Raw genomic sequence first — 25,248 nt, 5'->3', positions numbered from 1 at the left:
CCAACTCTTCTTGCTTGTATAGACAGTCAGTTCATAGAACAAAGAATTAACTCGATCAGTTTGCAAAGAAAAATCCAGTTGCTGCATTTCAATTAATTGTGTGAAAGCCTTTGCCAAATCCTCCGAAACCTCGTAGAGCTGATCAGTTTCTTCTTCTTTCTGCTCCAAATTATATTTTTGAAAAGTTCTGTCAGTTAATTCCAAAAGGGCAGGAAGAAGGTTTGAAAATTCTTGAGGGTCAGCCAGTTCCAGCTTCTCTGTCTTGATCAAAATGTCTCCTGCATTGTCATTATGCTTTCCTTCAAAAACATCCTCAGTTGCTTTTTTATCCTCCACCAGTTCTGTAAATTTTTGTTCCATGATTGCTGTAAAGTTATTAATAATTTCAATTTGTTTATTCATGGCTTCCTTTATAAATTCTGCAAGGTCTCTAAAAAAAGCCTCCTGGCTCTGTGTTTCAGTTCTCCGTGTCATTTCTGACGCCATTAAGGAGCCTCCACTTTCAGAAACTCCTTCCTTGGAAGCCATATTATTTTAAAAGAATTTTTCTTTTCAGAGCCATAAAGTCTCTCAAACAGCTTTCTCAGATTTATTTGTAGTTTATCAAGCAAGATAGTCTTTTCTGGACCCAGCTCTCAAATCCAGCAGTTTAAATCCAGTCTCTGAGCACAAGTCTGTTAACAAGCACTTTCTTTTCCTACTTTCACTTTCACCCACAACAAAGACGCCATTTCCAGCTCCAGCTCAGCAAAATCAAATAGAAACAATGTATCCCAGGAGTTAAGCATTTACTTGCAAAAGCTTGTTCTCCTGCTTCCGTTCTGTCTGCTTTTTGAAATCAGTTGATCTTCTTCTTGGCAGCAGAGTCGGTCGCCGGCGTCTGGCTCCGTTTAAACGGAGTTGCCACGATTCCGGAGCTTCAGTGGGCTGAACGGGGAGCTCTCACCCTCCAAGCCCCTGGAATTGCTCCAGGGGCTCCCGGGGAGCTCTACCCTCGCCCACTGGCTCTCCTCTCCTTCTTCTCCTGAAGGAGAGGTTTTTAAGTCATCTGACAGCTGATTAGCGCTGTCAGAACGGCTCGAACGGAATCGCGGGGCTGGCGGTCCAAGAAGACCATCCGCGACGCCAGGCGGTGCCAACCGGAAGCCAATTGCAAACTTTTTAATGTAGTTTATTTTGGGATTTTTATGATTTTTTACAAAAATAGTTTTATATATTATTTTTACAAAAATAAAAAGTGTACTAAAGGTAAATTGTTAAAGTCCAGCTGGCTTTCAGTTTTGTATTTGCACTGTGTACATATTCTAATAAGGAAATTAAATGTCTTATTATGAATCTGTTTTTTCCATCATTATTATGTAAATCAACCCAGAGATGTTATAACTGACATTGGGGGGCAAAGTTGTTTAATAACATAAAACATTTCTCACAAAACATAGTCATTTTACTTCAATACTAATGCTTATCAAATGCATGATTTTAATGAACTGTGCATCTGAAATGTTAAAATACTATTTTCTTTCTTTCTTTTTTTTTTAAAATAATTTTTATTCAACATTTACATCTTTAACATCCTTGTTACATTTTTACAGCTTTCCGATACCAGCATCTTTAATAATATCTACTTACTAATTTCTATATTCACTACAATTTATACCTATCTATTACACAATCTTCTCTTATGTTTATACATTTATACATTAATTTTGGATTGTTTCTCCAACCAGTTATACCATCTATTCCATGTCTCATAATAAATCGTTTCCTCTCGGTCTTTTAATTCCATTGTTAATTTATCTGCTTCTGCACATTTTAGCACCTTTTTTATGATCATTGTATTTGATGGAGCAAATCTTTGTTTCCAATTTTGTGCAAATGAAATTGGGATTTTTGGATAAAAGTTCCTTTTAATTTTCATCCAAGTTTCTAATAGTACTTCCCTCACTTGATGCCTCTGGAAATACTTGTGGGCTTTGTCTTTTCCATCCCAAATAAAGGCATGCCAACCTTTCTGCAAGTCATGGCCCTCAATTGTTAAAATTCTTCCATTCTTTAGATTTATCCATTCCCTGAGCCATGACATTACTGCTGCCTGATGGTACAGTTCCCAGTCTGGAAGGCCAAAGCCACCCTTACTTCTGGCATCTTGTAACATTTTAATTTTGATTCTTGGCTTTTTCCCTAGCCATATAAATTTACTAATAATTTTATTCAATTTTTCAAAAAAGGTTTTCCCCAATTTTATAGGTACTGTTTGGAACAAATATAAAATTTTAGGTAAGATATTCATCTTTATCGTGGCGATTCTCTCAATCAAAGAAATTTGTAGTTTTGCCCAATTTTTTAAATCTTTTTGAATTTGTTGCAATAATTTTGAGTAGTTGTCTTCCTTTATTGAAGAAGTTCTTGCCATGAGCCAAATGCCCAGGTACTTTGCTTTTTTGACAATTTGAATTCCTAGTTTTTCCTCTAATTTCTTGTTTTGGCCTTGCATGAGATTCTTGGTAATTATCTTTGTTTTGTTTTTATTTATTTTCAGGCCTGCTACTATTCCAAATTTCTCTATTTCTAGTAGGAGTTTTTCTCCTGTTTCCAAAGGATCCTCTAATATAAATGCCATGTCGTCGGCAAAGGCCTGTGTTTTGTATTCTTCTCTTTTAATTTTTAACCCTTTTATTTCCTTATTTCCCCTTACCTGTGCCAATAATATTTCCAATGAAAGGATGAATAAGAGGGGGGACAATGGACAGCGTTGTCTAACCCCTTTGTTTATATGGACTTTTTCTGTAAGATCTCCATTGACCATAATTTTTGCTGTTTGCTTAGAATAAATTGTCTTAATCATTTCTATAAATTTTTCACCAAATTTCATCCTGATTAATTGATTAATTAAATTAAATGTCTTATTATGAATCTGTTTTTTCCATCATTATTATGTAAATCAACCCAGAGATGTTATAACTGACATTGGGGGGCAAAGTTGTTTAATAACGTAAAACATTTCTCACAAAACATAAAGTAATTTTACTTCAATACTAATGCTTATCAAATGCATGATTTTAATGTTTAACATCTGAAATGTTAAAATACTATTTTCTTATTTGTCCAGCATTCACAAAGCTGATTACAGTAAATGGGCAAGAATATCATCTCCAGGTAGTTGACACAGCTGGACAGGTATGTGACTCTTAGTCTCATTTTAATATCTTCAAATTTCATAATAATTTGTTGATGTGCTTGAAGAACTGTATTGTGATCAAATGGGTTCAGTCTTTTTAGTGTAGCCTTCTTCACATACATTATTGTAATGTGAAGATTCCAGTGGTTAGGAGGCTGGAGTTGTACATGCTGGTCCCGTTCCCCCCGCCCCCCCCCATCTGTTTCCATTCTTGTCTCCTGACCCTTCATTCCCTGATCTCCCTCTGTTGAGCACAGACATCTGAACACCTGCAGTCCTGCAGCATGTGGAGTGCTGTGCTTTTGTTCAGTGAAGCATATGGACAATGCTTCTTCAGATGTCCCTGCTAAATATGAGTTTGGGAATGAAAGAGGTGAATACATAAGGGTTGAGCCTCATGGTCAGCTCGGTCCTCCCCATTTTAACTCTTCCAAGTTCACTAGAATCCATAAAGGACTAGTCTAACCTTGTAATGGGCAGAAGGAATATCCTTGAGTAACAGGAGGAAGAGCCACTACCAAGACAATGGTCAGATAAAAAAAAAAAACCCAAGTCCAAGTCAGAAATGTAATTGAGAAAATGTCTCATACAAGACAGTCTGTAGTTCTCACAAAGATAAGGGTGGGGGGCATTCATAGGATGGGGGGCATTCATACTTGCAAGATTCTGTTACCATAACCTTATAATAAAAGTAGTGTTGGCAAAGCCTGTCCCAAAAGGCAGTCAAGGAAATACTATGGTAAATGGATATGCCTCTGAAAGATGCTTGGACTGGCTAGTAAGGTGACCAAAATAGAATAACCTTAAAATTTGGAACTGTAATATAATGTTGGGAGAATTTCCCTGGGTCCCTTTTGTTCCAAGTCAGGAAAAGAACACAAGCAATCAAGATTCAAGGTGAGCTGCTGGAAAGGAGGTCTCTCTCTTTATTTCAAAAAACAATACAAAGTCATTTGGGGGGCAGCTGGCAACTGACTGACACATCACCAAAATTTTTATATGATTTTGAGCCCTTTGTGAAGGAAATGCAAGTGTGATGTATAATTTTATGACCAGAGGAATGTAGAGGAAATATTTTGTTTGTTATCTCCTTTATCAGAAAAGATCTTCCTGGTTAGGCATATGGTTTTTTTGTCATTGTCTTTTATGATTGTGAGAAACATGAGCATAGGGCAAGGGCATACAGGTGAAACTCAAAAAATTAGAATATCGTGCAAAAGTTCATTTATTCCAGTAATGCAACTTAAAAAGTGAAACTAATATATGAGATAGACTCATTACATGCAAAGCGAGATAGTTCAAGCCTTGATTTGTCATAATTTTGATGATTATGGCTTACAGCTCATGAAAACCCCAAATTCACAATCTCAGAAAATTAGAATATTGTGAAAAGGTTCAATATTCTAGGCTCAAAGTGTCCCACTCTAATCAGCTAATTAAGCCATAACACCTGCAAAGGGTTTCTGAGCCTTTAAATGGTCTCTCAGTCTGGTTCAGTAGGAATCACAATCATGGGAAAGACTGCTGAACTGACAGTTGTGCAGAAAACCATCATTGACACCCTCCATAAGGAGGGAAAGCCTCAAAAGGTAATTGCAAAAGAAGTTGGATGTTCCCAAAGTGCTGTATCAAAGCACATTAATAGAAAGTTATGTGGAAGGGAAAAGTGTGGAAGAAAAAGGTGCACAAGCAGCAGGGATGACCGCAGCCTGGAGAGGATTGTCAGGAAAAGGCCATTCAAAAGTGTTGGGGACTTTCACAAGGAGTGGACAGAGGCTGGAGTCAGTGCATCAAGAGCCACCACACACAGACGGATCCTGGACATGGGCTTCAAATGTCGTATTCCTCTTGTCAAGCCACTCCTGAACAACAAACAACGTCAGAAGCGTCTTACCTGGGCTAAAGACAAAAAGAACTGGTCTGTTGCTCAGTGGTCCAAAGTCCTCTTTTCTGATGAGAGCAACTTTTGCATCTCATTTGGAAACCAAGGACCCAGAGTCTGGAGGAAGAATGGAAAGGCACACACTGCAAGATGCTTGAAGTCCAGTGTGAAGTTTCCACAGTCTGTGTTGATTTGGGGAGCCATGTCATCTGCTGGTGTTGGTCCACTGTGCTTCATTAAGTCCAGGGTCAACACAGCTGTCTACCAGGAGATTTTGGAGCACTTCATGCTTCCTTCCGCAGACGAGCTTTATGGGGATGCTGACTTCATTTTCCAGCAGGACTTGGCACCTGCCCACACTGCCAAAAGTACCAAAACCTGGTTCAATGACCATGGGATTACTGTGCTTGATTGGCCAGCAAACTCGCCTGACCTGAACCCCATAGAGAATCTATGGGGCATTGCCAAGAGAAAGATGAGAGACATGAGACCGAACAATGCAGAAGAGCTGAAGGCCGTTATTGAAGCATCCTGGTCTTCCATAACACCTCAGCAGTGCCACAGGCTGATAGCATCCATGCCACGCCGCATTGAGGCAGTAATTGATGCAAAAGGGAGCCAAACCAAGTATTGAGTACATATGCATGCTTATACTTTTCAGAGGTCCGATATTGTTCTATGTACAATCCTTGTTTTATTGATTTCATGTAATATTCTAATTTTCTGAGATTGTGAATTTGGGGTTTTCATGAGCTGTAAGCCATAATCATCAAAAGTATGACAAATCAAGGCTTGAACTATCTCGCTTTGCATGTAATGAGTCTATCTCATATATTAGTTTCACCTTTTAAGTTGCATTACTGGAATAAATGAACTTTTGCACGATATTCTAATTTTTCGAGTTTCACCTGTAGGTGTTAAATTCCCATGCCATTTAAATGTGGATTGGCTCCAGTGACAGATACCTGCTTGTCTGCGTTCTTTATATTGCCGCCTTCTAACACTTCAGATTTATTACTTTCTCCTGTTTATCTAAGGTTGATGGAGACAATGTATATCTCTGCTTATGGAAACATTGTATTTCTCCTATTGTCATCAATTAGCAGTTAAAAGGAGAAAGTAGAGAAGGGAGTGTTTTTTATCAGGGCAACCTGGTCTACCCAAATATGGGACGGAGCATACTGCTTCCGCTTTTGCCTTTCAGCCCCAATCCAGAAGCCTTCGCAGGCATTCACTTTTGCAACAAACTATATTTTTGTGTTAAATTTATATTTACCAACAAAAAAATAAAGGGAGACTAGTATAGATCTATTTAGCTCTCGTCAGCTAGCCATACCCTTCTGGGATTCGAACCCAGGCTACTTGCATATTAGGTAGATGTATTAACCTCTAAGCCACAGGTTCTCTTCGCTTTGTCAGCTATACCAGGGGAGAGATTAAGTGTCTTTTATCAGGGCAACCTGGTCTATCCAAATATGGGATGAAGCATACTGCTTCCACTTTTGTCTTTCAGGCCCAATCCAGGAGCCTTCGCAGGCAGTCGCTTTCACGACAAACTATATTTTTGTGTTGAATTTATATTTACCGACAAAGAAATAATGTCACGAAAGCAGGGTGAAGAACCAGAGTGAAGATTTTTCCCCCCTTTTTATGGCTTACTTCAGTATTTTCCTAACAAAATTTAAAAATCTTGTCTCTGGTGATTAAAGATGTTTGACAGCTGCATAAAAGTTTCTCAAGGTTATTTGATTGGTCCTAGCCAGACAAGGGGGAGATACTGTTTGCTTTCTATGGTTTCTTCTATAAATCAGTTATTATCAGCATGATTATTTTTTTTTTAAAAAATATTTTTTTATTTTTTTTAAAATGTCAAATCAATGCATGAACAGTATGACACCTGGGCGCCATACATTCCAATACAAATAAAACTGATCAGATTAAACATTATTATTACATTCAATCAATTTATTTATTTCTAATAACAATACACTTCTATATTAGGTTACAATCTTATCATTATTCAAATATTCCACCTATTTCTCGTTATTATTTTCTTTTTATCAGATAAAAGTGGATACATTAATATTCCCTTTACTTCTATCACTTATTCTAGCTTTTAATCATGTCACCCTATATTTAAAGGCTTTTCCTTTCTTTCCTGTCTAACTTCTAATCATGTCACCTGCCTAAAAAAAAGAAGGAAAAAAAAGAGTAGAGAGTGAGAGTGAGGGAAAGACAACTCAAAGCAACGACAGAAGAAGGGAATCAACCATCCTTCATCTTTTACTTTATGCTTTAGTTGCTATGTTTTAAAAGAAAGAGAGGAAAAAGGAAAAGCAAGTCAGAACAACAATAAAGAAAAAAAGAGAGAAATCATCTACCCATCGTCTCTTGCCCGCTTCAATACTTCAATTGCTATGCTTTTTTTTTTCTGACTTGCCGCCTTCATTCCTCTCTTAAGTCTCCATCTATATCTATTTCTTGGAAGTCCAATCTAAGTGTTCCTCCCACCTCTACCCTCTTCCACTGCCTATTTTCTAAAATTTCTACCGAGGCCCCTGCCTCCATTTCAGGCATATCTTCCAACTCCCTTTGTATGTTTCCCCCCTGGTTTACTTTATCAATCACTATTATTTTCATTGTAATCTCCTCTCTGTCTTCTTCTTTCTTCTTTTCTTCTTTTGGCTCCTCCCTTTCCTGGATGTCTTGGTCTGTAGCCATCATCCCTTGTATAGTGTTTTCCATTTTTTCCATAAAGTCCTTAAATCCTTTGTCCATAATGTCTATTGTATTTTGAAAGAGTAAATCCATCTCCTGGACAATTCCACTCATTTCTCCTTCTTAAATGTCTTATTTTGTTTTTTTTAAAGAAAGTTGATTTTTTCCCAACAGTCCAATAATAATAATAATAATAATAATAATAATAATAATAATAATAATAATAATAATAATAATAATAATAATAATAATAATAATAATAATAATAATAATAATAATAATTTTATTTCTATACCGCCCTTCTCCCGAAGGACTCAGGGCGGTGTACAGCCAATTTAAAAACACAAAACACAACAATAATTAAAAATTAAAATAATTAAATAGATTTGGCCGATTTAAAACCCCAAAAACACTCGGACCTCCGAGTGTTTCGTTGCGCACTGAAGACCCTGTTATTCCGCCAGGCAGGGCTATCAACTTAATAATTTTAATTGGGGTATTTTAAATGTTTGGGGTTTTAAATCGGCCAAATCTATGTAATTATTTTAATTTTTAATTATTGTTGTGTGTTGTGTTTTTAAATTGGCTGTACACCGCCCTGAGTCCTTCGGGAGAAGGGCGGTATAGAAATAAAATTATTTATTTATTTATTTATTTTATTTAAAAATTTAAAATACCCCAATTTAAAATTATTAAGTTGATAGCCCGGCCTGGCGGAACAACAGGGTCTTCAATGCGCAACGAAACACCCGGAGGTCGGAGATCTTGCGTATTTCCGGGGGCAGTTCATTCCACAGGGCTGGGGCTCCCACAGAGAAGGCCCTCCCCCTGGGTGTCGCCAGCCGACATAACTTGGCCGATGGCACCCTGAGGAGACCCTCTCTGTGGGAGCGGACTGGCCGGTGGGAGGCTATTGGTGGCAGAAGACGGTCTCGAAGGTACCCGGGTCCTATGCCATGGAGCGCTTTAAAGGTGGTAACCAACACCTTGAATCGCACCCGGAAGACCACTGGGAGCCAGTGCAGCTCGCGCAGGAGGGGTGTCACGCGGGCACAACGGGTTGCGCCCATAACCACCCGCGCGGCCGCATTCTGGACCAGTTGGAGCCTCCGAGTGCTCTTCAAGGGGAGCCCCATGTAGAGAGCATTACAATAGTCCAGCCAGGACTATTTATTTAGTCTTTAAACTCCCCTTCAAGGAGTAAACTAGTCCGAATTCTTTATATTTCATAGGTTAACACTCAGTTCCATTCGAGTACGCCCAGAGGTTATCAAAAGCCCCTTGTGTCCTCTTTGCAAATTCAATCCTCTAATATAATGTTCAAATGTCTCTGTAATTGAATCACTTCCTTGTAGTTTCCCTTTTTGTCAGCAGGTGGCACTCTCCACTTGAATTTCAGTTTACTAGTCTATTGTTGTTTGGATTATACAACAAATATAAAAGCAGAGTAAGTTTTGTATATAGATAATTCCAATATTTAAAAATGCCTTCCCAGTACCGCTTCTTCCCAGTTTAGGAGTCACTTTTCTGTTTATTTCAAAGTCTGTTATTTATTCTCCTGCACCTTTCATTTCTGGTTAGGTATTTCTTCAGCGTGCCCCAAAAAGATTAGGCGACACTTTAACACATAGTTCTGAGCAAATAGTTCTAAATTATTTCTTGGGGTAATTTAAAACAAAGAAAAATCCTCTCCCCCAGTTCCACCACGGCTCACCTTCTTCTCTCCTGCACCAGTCTTAGCTGTTATTCTTCGGTTGTCCCAGCTTTGTAGTGGCCATCTTTAGGCTGCTTCTTCTTCTTGCTGTGGCTGAGAGGGAAAAAAGACCCTGGGCTGAACAGGACAGTTGAAACTCTTCCCTACCTCACAGGGTGCCCCTCTTTGCTTCACCACCCCTGCAGGGTGTCACTGCGTTATGTATTTGTCAGCCGAGCTTCCATCTTAAAATGGTAGCCTGGCCGAGAACTTTATCACGTCTCTGTAGTAACAGAGATAAGACTGTCTTGTGATTTCTGAGCGACTGCACATGTCCAAGTTTAAGGAAGTAACATCCTGATTTTTTTTTCCTTTGTCCATCTGTGTGATAGAACTGCCGGTAATGATGTAGTTAGTAAGTTTGTTTTATTTCTTTATAATAAAATGTTTCTTAGAATATATTTCGGGTTTTCTTTCTTTAAAGTATACAGCATGGAAAAACAAGATCCATCTGTCTCTAATCAAGTGCAATTACCCCAGGGGGGAGTATTGAAGCTGATTTATGCTTCGACATATGGTAGCAGAGGATGGTTGATTTACGATGTTTTTCTTTGCCGTTGCTCTGCTGATAAGCGAACAGGCTATTAAACAGTTAGTTAGTCCAGTGACCAAGGAACGCTGATTAATTACTGCAAATATGCCAAGAAAGAAAAAAACCAGACGCAGGGCACAGTCTGCTGAAGACTTAAATCTCTCTGATGAAGCAGTGAAAATAATTTTACAGAGGATCTCAACTTTCCAAACCCCACTTGCTTCAGCGACCAGGCTCGAGGAAAATGCTGTTGGGGGAGCTTATCCTGAAGACGACGTGCTACTGAGGTCAGTGACGCCCTCTTCTGATTCTACATGCCCTCAATTAATTACTAAAGATTGTACTAAAGAAGCCCAGGAATTTGAAAGGCTTGGTGCCAAACCTAAAATTCCACAAGCAGCTGGGCATTCCTTTCCCAAAGAGATAGGTGAAACTCATTATTCTCCTGTGCAAAGCTATCTTGATCAAATAGAGATTCTAGAAAATGAGCTGTACAAGGCGAAAGCGTTCGTTTCTATACTCAAGCCAGATAAGAGGGACTCTCAGTTTTTTCAAATTCCTGAGACCTCCATTTTGCCTTCTTCTTCGAAGCCAAAGCCACTCCCACAAGAGGGTGTCACGTCAGGCGAATCAGAACAGAAAGCTGTGTATACGTCACAATTGCCTTGTGATGTTATGCCTTCTCAGATTACACATGACGCTGCTACAGCAGCAAAGTCTTCTGTGATGCCTGAAACTAGTATTGCAGCACCATCTACTGACGAAAGTAACTTACAAGATAAAACTGAATTGCTTCACATGTTCCAAGAGCATTTACAACAATTACAGCAAATGTTTTCAACGATGTCTCTAAATCACTCAGTTCTTAAGGCTGCACCGCCATCTGTGCCTTCACAGGCTCAATTTTTAGCACCCCTTGGTGGTGCTGGTGACGGTTTTGTCCAAATTCCAATCCCAGATGGAGCACAGTAGCAGCAGGTTCCAAGACAACAGCCTCAGCCACATCTGCATGTTCCAGTACAGCAGCCTCAGGTTCAACCACAAGTGTTTTTACCTGCACAACCAGCACCTGTAATGCATGTTCCTCAACAGCCATCTTCAAATGAGCCCCCCTCATTTGTGATCTTATCTTGGAGTGGGGTGCGGACCTGGCAGGTATTACGGAGACCTGGTTGGGCCAGGAGGGGGGGTCCCCCTCATTGAAATGTGCCCACCAGGTTTCCGTGCATTTCATCAGCCAAGGGCTCAGGGGAGGGGTGGGGGAGTGGCGGTGATTATTAGGGAAAGTCTTTGTCCGAGGGAGACCACTGTTCCTCAGATAGCCGGATGTGAGTCCCTTTTTGTGAAGTGGGGCCGTGGGGTGCAGATGGTTTTGCTGACTATGTACCTGGCTCCCTGCCACGTGGCGGCGACCCTGCCCGAACTGCTCGACATTATTGCCGGGGTGGCGGTTGATACCCCCAGACTTATTGTCATGGGGGATTTCAACCTACCATCCGCAGGTGAGGCGTCAGAGGTGGCTCGGGAGTTCATGGCTTCCATGGTGGCCATGGACCTGACCCAGTTAGTTCAAGGCCCCACTCACATAGGGGGACACACTCTGGACTTGATTTTCGTCTCTGGTCAGTGGTTGAATGAACTTGGTAGAGGGGATCTAGACATTAAACCCTTGTCATGGACAGATCATTCGCTCCTTCACTTGGACTTTCCAGCCGCTTCCCCCCGCCGCAGGGAGACGGAACCGACCAGATGGTTCCGTCCCAGGCACCTGATGGATCCCGAAAGGTTCCTGACGGAGCTTGGGCTGTTTCCTGAGACCCTGGCACACGACCCGACCGAAGACCTGGTGGCCGCCTGGGAGAGTGCGGCCACCGGAGCTTTGGACCGTGTTGTGCCTTTGCAGCCTCTGACCCGACGCCGATCTCAATTGGCTCCTTGGTTCTCTGAGGAGCTGAGAGAGATGAAGCGTCGGAAAAGACGTCTAGAGAGCATTTGGAGAACTAGTCAATCCAATTCTGACCGGACACTGGTGAGGTCTTATATCAAGACCTACCTAGTGGTGATAAAAGCGGCAAAATCTAACAATTTTCCCACTCTTATCGCATCTGCAGAGAACTGCCCAGCCGCTCTGTTTAGGGTGACCCACTCCCTTCTTTGGGGGGGAGTGCGGAAAGATCCCTTGCAGGGTCGAGCTGAGGATTTTGTGCAATTCCTGCATGATAAAATCGCTCGGATTCGGGAAGGCTTGGACTCCAACTGGGTGAGTCCGGGGGAGGAGACAAGTGTAGGTCTTGAGAACATTATCTGGGAGGAGTTTGATCCTGTGGCTCCCAAGGATGTGGACAGGGTTCTGGGTAAGATTAGTGCCGCCACGTGTTTATTGGACCCGTGTCCCTCCTGGTTGGTACTGGTCTCCCGGGAGGTTACACGAGGCTGGCTCCAGGGGGTTATGAGTGCTTCTCTGAGTGAGGGTGCCTTTCCTGCCACCTTGAAAGAGGTGGTGGTGAGGCCCCTCCTCAAGAAGCCTTCCCTGGACCCGGCTGAATTAGCTAACTACCGTCCGGTCTCCAACCTTCATTTTGTGGCGAAGGTTGTTGAGAGTGTGGTGGCACGACAGCTTCCCTGGCACCTGGATGAAGCTATCTATCTGGACCCGTACCAGTCGGGCTTCAGGCAGGGGTACAGCACAGAAACGGCATTGGTCGTGTTGGTGGATGATCTCTGGAGGGCTAGGGACAGGGGTTGCTCCTCTGTCCTGGTCCTATTAGATCTCTCAGCAGCTTTTGATACCATCGACCATGGTATCATGCTGCAGCGGTTGAGGGGGTTAGGAATAGGGGGCACCGTTTTGCGGTGGTTCTCCTCCTTCCTCTCCAACCATTCACAGTTTGTGTTGGCAGGGGGGCAGAGGTCAACCTCGAGGTGCCTCGCAATGGGAGTGCCACAAGGGTCGGTCCTCTCACCCCTTCTGTTCAACATTTATGTGAAGCCGCTGGGTGAGATCATCCGTGGTTTTGGGGTGAGAGTCCATCAGTACGCTGATGATACTCAGCTGTACATCTCCACCCCAGACCACCCCAACGATGCCCTTGATGTGATGTCTCGCTGCCTGGAGGCCATGCGGGTCTGGATGGGGAGAAATAGGCTCAGACTCAACCCTTCGAAGACCGAGTGGCTGTGGCACTCCCATTGCGAGGCACCTCGAGGTTGACCTCTGCCCCCGATACAGTCAGCTGGTGCCATCACTGACTATTGGGGGTGAATCCCTGCCCCCCACAGAGAGGGCTCGCAATCTGGGTGTCCTCCTGGATGCATGGCTGTCTTTAGAAGAGCATATGTCGGCCGTGGCCAGGGGGGCTTTTTATCAGGTTCGCGTGATTCGCCAGTTGCAGCCCTTTCTGGACCGGGACGCCTTGCGCACGGTCACTCAAGCCCTTGTCACCTCCCAGCTGGACTATTGTAATGCTCTCTACATGGGGCTCCCCTTGAAGAGCACTTGGAGGCTCCAGCTGGTCCAGAATGCAGCCGCGCGGGTGGTTATGGGCGCAACTCGTTGTGCCCACGTTGATCTGTCCCCGTCCACACACACACACAAACACACCCAGCCGAGGGTTAAGAAAGTACTTGGCACGCACACAGGTCGTTATCTCAAACTTGGCAACAATATAAGCACCGTCTGCCAAGAGCTTTACTTCAACAGATAACATAAAATTACATACACATTGCAAATAGTCCAGCAAAAACAATATCCCTTCGGCAGCTTCAGACGTTGTTCAAGTGACTAGCCAAAGTTAGTTTTTGTTCGTCACGGAGTTTTACCAGCCACCACCCTCTCTTATATAGTCTCTGGGGTGTGGTCCAGTGACTCAGTTCTAATCCCTAGCACGCCTCCTTAACTGCTGCAACCGTTTATCACGCCTTCGTTGGCGTGGATCCAGGAACGACGGTTCTCCTTCTTCGCTCTCATCAGAGACACCTGGCTCCTGGCTAATCTCCTCTCCCTCGGCCGGCACCTGAGATAGTGCCAGAGGGGAGGGGCCTGGAGAGGGAGGCCTGGCTGACTCCTCTCCCTCATGTTCGGAGCTTTCTTCCTCCGATGAGATAGGCTAAGAGGGCGGGGCCACAACACACGTGACACCCCTCCTGCGTGAGCTGCGCTGGTGGTCTTCCGGGTGTGATTCAAGGTGTTGGTTACCACCTTTAAAGCGCTCCATGGCATAGGACCCGGGTACCTTCGAGACCGACTTCTGCCACCAATAGCCTCCCTCCGGCCAGTTCGCTCCCACAGAGAGGGTCTCCTCAGGGTGCCATCGGCTAAGTTATGTCGGCTTGCGACACTCAGGGGCATAGGACCCGGGTACCTTTGAGACCGACTTCTGCCACCAATAGCCTCCCACCGGCCAGTTCACTCCCACAGAGAGGGTCTCCTCAGGGTGCCATCGGCCAAGTTATGTCGGCTGGCGACACCCAGGGGGAGGGCCTTCTCTGTGGGAGCCCCTGCCCTGTGGAATGAACTGCCCCCGGAAATGCGTAAGATCTCCAACCTCTGTGTATTTCGCTGTGCCCTCAAGACCCTGTTGTTCCGCCAGGCCGGGCTATCAATGTAATGATTTTTAAATTGGGTGTTTTAAATTTTGGGGTCTTAAATTTGAGCCGAAATTATTTAATAATTTTAATTATTTTTAACTGATGTCTGTATTTGTGCTTTTAATAGGCTGTATACCGCCCTGAGTCCTTCGGGAGAAGGGCGGTATAGAAATAAAATTATTTATTTATTTATTTATTGTTCCACTGGCTGGTGATTTGAAATTAAGGCACTCAGGACAAAACTATAAGGCGTGGGTCAGTGAGGTTGGACTTTTGCTCTGTAGAGAAGCAAAAGAGAAGGAGGATTAAACACCCATTGCGTGGTGTTTAATCCTCCTGACCAGCCATGGGCTCCTGCAATAAGAGACTTAGATACTAAAGCATCCACAACATTATTGATGTCCATAGATACTGAACTGCAGGTTACTTTTCCACCTCATGCAACTGCCCAACAAATTTGGGCCCAATTAGAAACATGCTACCAGCCTGTTTCAATTGAATCTACATGTTTGCTCTTGTCTGAGTTCCATGGTTCGAGATTAAAACCTGGTAAATATTTATTTTATTTATTTTATTTTATTTTATTTTATTTATATGCCGCCCTATCTCCGTAGGACTCAGGGCGGCTCACAACAATAAAATATCCGAATAAAAGTGTGTTAAAATACATGTTAACCCCCCTAGTCCAGGCTGAACAACCATGTCTTTAAGTTGCGGCGGAAGGTGCGGAGGTCAGGGGCCAACCGGAGCCCAAGAGGAAGTTGGTTCCAGAGGGTGGGAGCACCCACAGAGAAAGCTCTGCCTCTAGGGATCACCAGTTGACACTGTCTAGCCGACGGCATCCTGAGTAGGCCCTCCCTGTGAGAATGCATCAGGTGATGGGGAGCTGTTGTAGGGCTTTATAGGTCATCACCAGCACCTTGAATCTCATCCAGAGGACAACCGGCAACCAATGCAAGTCGCGCAGGAGAGGTGTAACATGGGCGTATCAGGAACCACCCATCACGACCTGCGCGGCTGCATTCTGTACCAGCTGAAGCCTCCGGATGGTCCTCAAGGGCAGCCCTAGGTAGAGAGCGTTGCAGTAGTCAATACGGGAGGTGACTAGCGCATGAGTAACTGTGCGTAGGGCATCCCAGTCCAAATAAGGGTGCAACTGGTGCACCAGGCGGACCTGGGCAAACGCCCCCCTGGTCACGGCTGTTATATGATCTTCTAAACTCAACTGTGAATCCAGGAGGACACCCAAGTTGCATGCCCTGTCTACTGGGGGTAACACCTCATCCCCTATAGACAAAGATGGAACCTCTAGATCGGACCGGGATGCCAGTACCCACAGCCACTCGGTCTTGGCAGGGTTGAGCCGAAGCCTGTTCCTCCCCATCCAGACCCGTACCGCCTCCAGGCACCGGGACATCATGTCGAGGGCATCACTGGGCTGGTTCGGGGTGGATATAAAAAGCTGGGTATCATCAGCGTACTGATGATACCTCACCCCGAAACCACGGATGATCTCACCTAGCGGGTTCATATAAATGTTGAACAGAAGAGGCGAGAGGACTGACCCCTGGGGCACCCCACAAGTGAGGGGCCTCATGGCCGACCTCTGCTCCCCCGCCAATACCGCTTGCGTACGACCCGAGAGGTAAGAGGAGAACCACCGCAAAACAGTGCCTCCCACTCCTAACCCCTCGAGACGTCGCAGCAAGATACCATGGTCGATGGTATTGAAAGCCGCCGAAAGATTTAATAGGACCAGAACAGAGGAATAACCTCTGTCCCGAGCCCTCCAGAGATCATCCACTAGCGCGACCAATGCTGTCTCTGTGCTGTAGCCGGGCCTGAAACCTGATTGGTACGGATCGAGGTATTCAGCTTCATCCAGGGCCATCGGGAACTGACGTGCCACCACGCTCTCAACAACCTTCGCAAGAAAGCGAAGGTTGGAGACCGGACGGAATTTATTTAGAACAGCTGGATCCAAGGCAGGTTTCTTGAGGAGGGGCCTAACCACCGCCTCCTTCAAGGCGGCAGGAAAGCTTCCCTCACCCAATGAAGCAGTTATCACTGCCTGGATCCAGTCACGTGACACCTCCCGAGCCGAATAAACCAGCCAGGAGGGGCACGGGTCCAATATACACATGGTCACACTCAGTTTCCCCATGATCCTGTCCACTTCCTCCGGGGTGACAGGATCGAACTCCTCCCAGATGACAAGACCCGCTGCCTCCCCACCGTCTGACCCTGCCCAGTCGGAGGCCAAGCTGTCCCGAATCTGAGCGATCTTGTCCAGCAGATGCTGACTAAACTCCTCGGCTCACCCTTGAAGAGGGTCCTCCCCCTCCCTCTGATTCAGGAGGGAGCGGGACACCCTAAACAGGGCAGCTGGGCAATTATCTGCGGACGCGATGAGGGCGGAGAAGTAATGACGCTTCGTGGCCGCCATCTCCACTAGGTAAGATTGTGTAAATGACCTTAGCTGTACACGGTCAGATTCAGAACGACTGGCTCTCCAACAGCTCTCTAGGCCTCTCCTGCGGCGCTTCATCTCCTGGAGCTCCCCCGTAAACCATGGAGCCAACCGGGATCTGCGTTGAGTCAGAGGCTGCAAAGGCACGACCCGGTTGAGAGCCCCAGTGGCCGCCTTATCCCAGGCATCCACCAGGGTCGCAGCCGGGGTGTGGGAGAGAGAGAGAGGTATCGTCCCCAGCTCCACCTGGAACCTCTCTGGGTCCATCAGGCACCTGGGGCGGAACCAGGTGGTCGGTCCCTCATCCCAGCGAGGGGGGGTGGCATACTGGAAGCCTAGCCAAAGGAGATAGTGATCGGTCCATGACAGGGGGTAAATAGCAGATTCTCCCCCACCGAACTCAACCCGCCACTGTTCCGAGATAAAAACAAGATCGGGCGTGTGGCCCCCCTCATGAGTCGGGCCCTGAATAATCTGAGTCAGGTCCATGGCTGCCATGGAAGCCATGAAGTCCCGAGCCACCCCCGACACCCAGCCCAGGGAAGGCAGGTTGAAGTCCCCCAGTACAATAAGTCTGGGGAACTCCACCACCAACCCCGATAGGGCGTCGAGCAGCCCGGGCAGGGCCATTGTTACGCAGCTGGGAGACAGGTATGAAATCAACAGGCCCAACTGCCCCTGCAGACCCCATCTCACAAGGAGGGTCTCACACCCGTCTATCTGGGGAACAGTGACCTCCCGTGGACTGAAGGTCTCCCTAATAACAACCGCCAACCCCCTCCCCTCCCCTGGGCCCTTGGCTGGTGTAGCACCCGGAAGCCTAGTGGGCAAAGTTCTGTCAGAGGGACAGCCCCCTCTGCGCCCAACCAGGTTTCCGTAATGCAAGCCAGGTCTGTGTTTTCCTCCTCAATCAAATCACGAATGAGGGGAGTTTTGTTAACCACAGACCTGGCATTAAAATAGACCAGCCTGAGCCCAGGGGCCCCCTCTCTCAAACCCCCAGGAAGTCGGGTGGAACCAGGAGGGTCGGAGCACGCCACCGCTTGGAGATAGCAGGGGCGAGCTCCCAGATTTTGATTCAGCCCTCGGTTCATCCATCTGCCTCCATTCCCCATCACAACCGGGATCAAAAATCCCACCCTCTCCCCCGGGGCGCCCGGGGGGTCCCAACCCCGCTCCAACCCCACCGCTACCCGTCCATGACCTGGACTGCCATTGGTCTGGAGGAGCCCCCCCAGCAACCTGCCGGACATAACCCTCCCCCCTCCCCAGTCCCCTTAAAAACCTAAGTAAAAAACAATATAGAGTCCCCTTATTAAAACCCTTAAAACCCCTATGCCACCTCTCGGGATCCCAGGACCCATCATTAAGGTAGATCTTCGCCAGGCCAGCAGGCCACTCCCAGGAATGGGGGGTATTCCTCAGAGCAACCAAATCCGCGCTCAAGTATGTTAGAACCATCCTCAGTCATTGAGATGGGTACGTCCATAGCGAATGGGGGTATGACCAGATCCACCCCAGCAGCAGGAACCTTCATCCCCAGGTGCCCTCTCACAGCAGCCGGGAATGACCAAAGATGATAATCCTCGCTGCCCTCTCACCACAGCAATGGTTCCTCTGCCTGCTGGGCAATATATTGGAGAACATTTAACTAAAATGAAAGGAATGAGGAAGGATTTGGGTGAAAGAGGCTATCTTATTGATGATTTTCAAATGATCAGCATTATTATTAACTCATTGAATTATGAATGGAAAGATGCCATTACAAAGATTAATCAAGTGCCCATTGCTCAATGCACAGTGGATCATGTATGCAGAATTTTAACCGAAGAAGAGGCATTTATGCTAGCCACGCCACATTTGAGAGGACCACCCACATCAAGAGCTCCAGCGAGGCGCCCCTTCCAAGGAAGAGCCTACGTTCCAAGGATGCCAAGATGCTACATCTGTAATCGTGTGGGACATGCCACTCGGGATTGTCCCCAACGATTTCCAGCTCCCGTCACGTACCAGCCCAGAGGAACAGACTCCAGAGGAGGCAGAGGCAGAGGCGGAAGACAAGGTCGTTGTGGTCCCAGGCATGATCCTCAAGCTCCACTCGCCACATTGGCTTTAATCAACGATCCACAACCTTGTCCAGAATACGACAGACGACTTCTGTGGGCTTTGGATAGTGGCGCAGCATTGCATGTTACTTACAGAAAAGAACTTTTTACAGAGATGCACGAGCCTGAACCTGAACTACGTGAACTTTATTCTTTTTCCAATCATCCTTGTCAGGTCATGGGAAAAGGAACTGTTTATGTTGAAGAGCTCGATGCATTCATCCCTGATGTTTATTATATACCAACAGCAAATAGTAGTTTGCTTAGTCAGAGTCACTTGTCTAGAGTATTAAAGTTCCAGGTCCACCACCTCGAAAAAGCAAGTTATATAGTTAAAAATGGAGATATTGTTGCTGAAACCATGTTAATTGGTGGTATTTATTACATAAAGCCAAAGTCTAAACCGCAAGCACAGGCAAGTATACAAACTCCAAAATAGGAGAGCACAGGCCCAGAGAGATATGTTCCAGTGAGAGATCCTGTTGCTACTCGAAAGGCTCCTAAAGCCAACAAAAAGAAAATTAGGAAACAGGTTTCTCAGAGCAAGCCTGAGGTTCCTCATAAAACTGTTAATGTTCAAAATTCACTAACTGGTAAACCTTTGCATTACAGGTGTATCCATAAGTGGCATAGAAGATTGGGGCATGCCAGTTTCCGTGTTCTTAGGAAGATGCCGGAGTTTGCGAGCGGTTTGGATCTAAAGGGGTGTAAGGTGTTTTTGGATTGTGCTGTCTGCAAAAAAGCCAAATCCAAAGCAGCAGCCATTCCAAAACAAGCTACACACCTGTCAACACGCATTTTTGATTTGGTACACACTGACATAGTAGGTCCTTTTAAGTCAACACTTACACCACGCTATGGTGAACATTCCCTTAGCTCAAAGAAAGAAAGGAGGTCCAGCAGCAAAAAGACTGAGATTTATGGGTCTTGATGATAACTCAAAGTGGAGCAAATTTATTGACTCCACACATGTAATAGTGATTTCCCAATCCGCCAATTTTGAGGAAGATGCTGACTGGTCCAGGATTCATTCCAATGATCCTGGAGTTTATTTTCCTAGAGATGATGCTGCTGATGCCATGCAGTCTGATGATCAAGATTCACAGGCAAATGTTCCAGCCACTAGTTCTTCTCAACCTGATGTTCCGTCTTCGCAAGTCGCCGATGCTGACGCTAGCGATGATGGTGAAGACGAGGACGAAACGGAAGAAGAATGGATGGCTGTTCTGAGGCGTTCCAAGAGGGCCACAAAGGGGATCCCTCCAGAGCGATATTCGTGGCAACTGACAAAAGCACCCTTGCCTTTGATTTGTACTGTTACACTTCCTCCTGATAAGTTCACGCAAATCAAGCATCTTCCTGACTCAGAGCAAGAGAAGTGGTATGAGGCAATGCAGGCTGAAATGGACAGTCTAAAGAAACTTGATGTCAGCATCTCAGCGCTGACATAGAAAAGGGAGGATGAAGCTTGAACTTTTGCCTACTAAATCCCTTTGAAGATTCGATCTCCTGGGAGATGAAGAGGAGGGGGGAACATTCCTGTGAACTGACAGGAAAAGAAATCAAGAGAGTGACTTGGAAGATAGCCAATGAGAAGCAGAGAATTGGGGATCGGAAAGGGAGGGATTGGGGGGCAAAGGTCAGTACTGACCGCGCAGAGTCATGATCCGGTTGCTGTACTCGAATAAAGAGAAAATTTCCTTAAAGATTGGCAGTTTGGAAGGTCATTTATTTTGAGATAGCATCGAAGCTTGACAGACGGTCAGTACTCACAACTTTCCAAGCCAAACTGGCAAACCTCCAGCCCTCCAGCTCCCTGCCAGATGTTTGGACAGAGTGGCGCCAAGGTTCCAAAGCCATGGCAGAAAGCCAGCTCTCTACTGAAAGTTTACTTCGAGTGGCTGTGAACCAGCCTCCCCTCCCTACTCCAGCCAGCTTGGATGCAACGGGGCCACCCCCTCCCCCAGCAAAGCTGCAACCCCCCCTTCCCCCCCACTGCCACAGAATTACCAAGGACAGACGATTGTGCTCCAGCCCAAGAGAAGAAAAAATGATGAACCTTGGTGGATTTTGCCAAAATCTGCAGAAGCTGAGTTCCCCTTTCCAGACGCTAAAGGTAAGGGGAAGCCTCTGAGTGAATTGGGAAGGGCGGATTGGTTATGGGATTGGCAGCAGGCCAGACAGCAGAAAACTTCAAAGCTGCCACTCGAAAGTCCCATGGAGGAGTTAAAGCAAGATTTTGAACGTGCCGCCAGACTGGAAGAGGGTCCATCCTGCAGGCCCAAAGATAGAGGGAGGCCAGCTGACCCTATTGAACTAAGTCACCATAGATGGGAACGCAGCCCACCCCCCTCCCACACCAGAAGGAAAGAAAACCCCAGTGTACATCCATTGGTTCCTCCTCTGCCCAGCAAGCATACCAGCCTAAGCAGGGCTTTGACCCCCCGCCCCCGAATGAGAGATGAGGAAGAAGCCCAACAACACCCTAGACAGGCACACAGAGCCCCACTATGGGAAGAGGGGCCACCGAGGGCGGAGCCACCCCGGTTCAGAGGGAAGTTCGATGGTGATCCAGACCAGGTAGCACAGTTCCTCGACGCGGCTGAGATCTATATCGAGCGCTATGGGCACCTTTATCCATTCCCCAGAGCCCTAGTCAATGCCATTTCAGAAGGGCTGGAGGGAGAAGCAAAGACTTGGTCATCAGCCCTCTACAAGAATAGAGCCCCCCAACTGCAAGACGCAGATGGTTTCTTGCAACTACTACGGGCAAGGTTCAAGGAAGTAGGGGAGGACCCTTATGTGGAAGACGAACTCAGAAACCTAATGCAGAGAGAGAAGCCCATCAAGGAGCACATTTGTGAGTTCCGAAGAGTCGTAGGCACCTTGCCTCCCCTACCAGAGCGACTACTAGTGTATTTCTTCAGAACAAGCCTAGATAAGCGGATCGCCCAAGTGACCGCTTATCGGGACATCCCAAACCGACTCTCCGAATGGTTCCGCGTGGCGATGCAAGTTGAAAGGGGGCTGCGCGCCAACAACATGCTAAAGCAACCAGAGGCCAGGGAAAGATACCAATCGGACCTGAGACCACATACCAGACGAGGATCCACGGCACTACAGCCTACCCAAAGGCCTTTCGTCCCGCGGAGCCCAATGAGGTGCTACAGATGTGGGGGAATGGGCCATCTAGTAGCAGCGTGTGGAACCCCGGGCCCGAGGCCAAACCCTCAGCCAAAGGCACGATGGGAACGGGGCCCCAAGCGAGCCACCGATGCGCCACGAAATCTCCCCCCAGGCACAGAGGTCTTCACCCACCTGACCGAAACAAGGGGAGTCCCGGATGATGGAGACCAATCCCCTGACTTGTATGACAGCGAGGACGATGGTGAAGACGATCCAATGGTGAGTGGTCCCATCCACCCTTTCCTTTTTCCCATACGCCTAACAGCCCCAAAAACAGGAACCCAAGAGACTTTCCAATCCCTGATAGATTCGGGCTGCACTAGGTGCCTGATTAATCTACCCACAGTCCTAAAATTGGGGATCCGAGCCAAGAAACTCAACCACCCAATTCGATTTGAGCAAGTTGATGGGACCCTAGTAGGGGGAGCTTACGCCACACATCTGACCAAGCCAGTGAAGCTAGAACTAGGGGATCACTGGGAGACGATACGGTTCATAATAGCCCCCAAGATGGCCGATCCAGTCGTACTGGGACTTTCCTGGCTAGACAAGTGGGGTCCAATCATCTGGTGGCAAGAGGGGACCCACAGACTGAGGATAGCAAAAGGGTCCCAACCTCTGCCGCTCCAACCAGGCCAGACACCCCCCACACTCGAGGCCCAACTTCTCCTGCCTGAACAAAAGAAGATGGCACCGACACAAGGGCCCCTCCCGAAGGGCACTGCAAAGCAGCTGGGAGCCACATCCAACAGCTCCCATGAAGCAGAACAGATCCCAAAAGACTACCAAGACCTAGCAGAGGTATTTAGCAAGGCCGAGTGTGACGTCCTACCTCCCCACCGCGATGCCGACTGCGCCATCGAAATCATCCCTGGGACGAAACTACCTAAACCTAAATTGTATGCCATGACGCCCTGTGAAATGCAAGAAATGTGAAACTACATAGACAAGAACCTACGAAGTGGTTTCATTGAGCCAGTCAAACCGTGGGTCGCGGCACCGGTCCTCTTCAAAGAGAAGAAAGACGGCTCTATGCATCTGGTAGTTGACTTTCAGGGATCAATGAGGTCTGCGTACACAACTTATATCCCCTCCCCCTCATGAAAGACATGCTAGCCCACCTGGCCAAGGGGAAGATTTTCACCAAACTAGACCTCCGCGAAGCCTACTACCGAATACGCATCAGGGAAGGAGACAAGTGGAAGACAGCGTTCAACTGCCCCCTGGGAAGTTTCCAATTCAAGGTGATGCCATTTGGGCTACAGGGAGCCCCAGCGGTGTTCATGCAATTGATAAATGAAGTTCTACATGACCACCTATACAAAGGGGTCCTCGTCTACCTAGATGACATTCTCATTTACACGGAGACCATAGACGAACACATACCCCTCGTGTCAGCGTTCCAAATTAGGCTTTCTTCCAGCGCTGACATAACAAGTTGAAGCAGAAAGAGCGGAAGCTTGATTTATTGCTGAGATGAACTTTTACCTAGTTTTGTATGTACAGATAGGGTTTCCTGGGAGACGAGGATGGGGGCTGCATTCCTGTGAAAAGAACGTGCCAGGATGTAGAGATGGATCTGTATGATGGCCAATGGGACGTTGGGGGTTGGAGAGTGGAAGACGAGGGGGTTGGAAGGAGGGGCCAGTTTGTCTGCAATTTGAGTCAGAAATGTCGGATTCTGCTATTCTTAAAAATAAAATGATTCATTAGACAGCTTGTGCTTGAGAATGAAGTTTATTCAAGATAGCACCGAAACCTGACAGACAGCCAAACTCTCCTCCAAATCCAGGCTGGCTGAGTTTAAATCATCCCATTCCCTCCCAGACATCTGGTCGGAGGGACTATGGCTGAAGCCAAGCTATCGGAGGAAAGCCTGCTTCAAGAAACGGGAGGAGCAGAAGCGGTCGTGATTCCAGCCAACTTGGAAAATACAAAGGTTCAACTTTCTTCACCTTCCCTCCCCGCAGAACTTCAAGCAAAGAAACGTGAAGCAGATAAGTACCTGGGGACTGTGCCAAAAGCCTTAGAGACGGAATCCCCTTTTGCAAAGGTAAAAGATAAAGAAAAACCCCTAAGTGAATTGGGAAGGGCGAGCTGGGGATGGGAATGGCAGCGAAGCCCAGACAAGGCAGCACCTCCCCACCCCAGGATGAGAGACGAGGCAGAGGACTATCAACACCAGGGCTGGCCCTCCAGAGCTCAGCACAGAGAGGAGAGGGCAGAGAGGGAGGAGCCACCCCAGTTCAGAGGGAAGTTCGATGGTGACCCAGACAACCTCGCCCAATTCCTCGATTCAGCTGAGATATACATAGAGCGGTTCGGACACCTCTACCCTTTCCCCAGAGCCCTAGTGAATGCTATCTCGGAAGGGCTGGAGGGAGAAGCAAAGAGGTGGTCAGCATCACTCTACAAATACAGGGCTCCCCGGCTACAAAATGCGGATGGGTTCTTGCAACTATTGAGAGCCCGTTATGAGGAGGAGGAGGAGGACCCCTATGTGGAAGACGAGCTCAGAAACCTAATGCAGAGGGGGAAGCCTATCAGAGAGCATATCCGTGAATTCAGGAGAGTCATTGGGACACTGCCTCCCCTACCAGAGCGATTGCTGGTGTATTTTTTTAGAACAAGCCTAGATAAAAGAATTTCCCAAGTGACTGCCTATCGTGACATCCCAAACCGACTCGCTGAATGGTTCCGGGTAGCGATAAAAGTCGACAGAGGGCTGCGGGCGAGTGACACGTCAAAACCACCAGAGGGAAAGGAGAGAGGCCGACCAGACCAGGGGCCACTCAACAGACGAGAAACCCCAACATCACAGCCCTCCTACAGACCAA

At 46.6% G+C, this 25,248-nt stretch overlaps 1 protein-coding gene across 1 annotated transcript in view; it reads left to right on the top strand.

The window, feature by feature from the left end:
* Positions 1 to 622: 622 nt before the first annotated feature.
* Positions 623 to 25,248, top strand: part of RHEB (Ras homolog, mTORC1 binding) — a gene marked incomplete at its 5' end in the record, with an annotated part of 111,210 nt that continues 86,584 nt past the window's right edge. Inside the window, 3 exon segments of the mRNA XM_070944743.1 lie at positions 623 to 644; positions 3,110 to 3,177; positions 8,751 to 8,753. Coding sequence (XP_070800844.1) covers positions 623 to 644; positions 3,110 to 3,177; positions 8,751 to 8,753 — 93 coding nt within the window.

This window comes from Pituophis catenifer, unplaced genomic scaffold (genome assembly GCF_029215685.1).
Source record: "Pituophis catenifer annectens isolate HBS135680 unplaced genomic scaffold, rPitCat1.0.hap2 SCAF_5, whole genome shotgun sequence".
Lineage (NCBI taxonomy): Eukaryota > Metazoa > Chordata > Lepidosauria > Squamata > Colubridae > Pituophis > Pituophis catenifer.
This window is presented reverse-complemented; position numbering and strand designations above follow the sequence as displayed.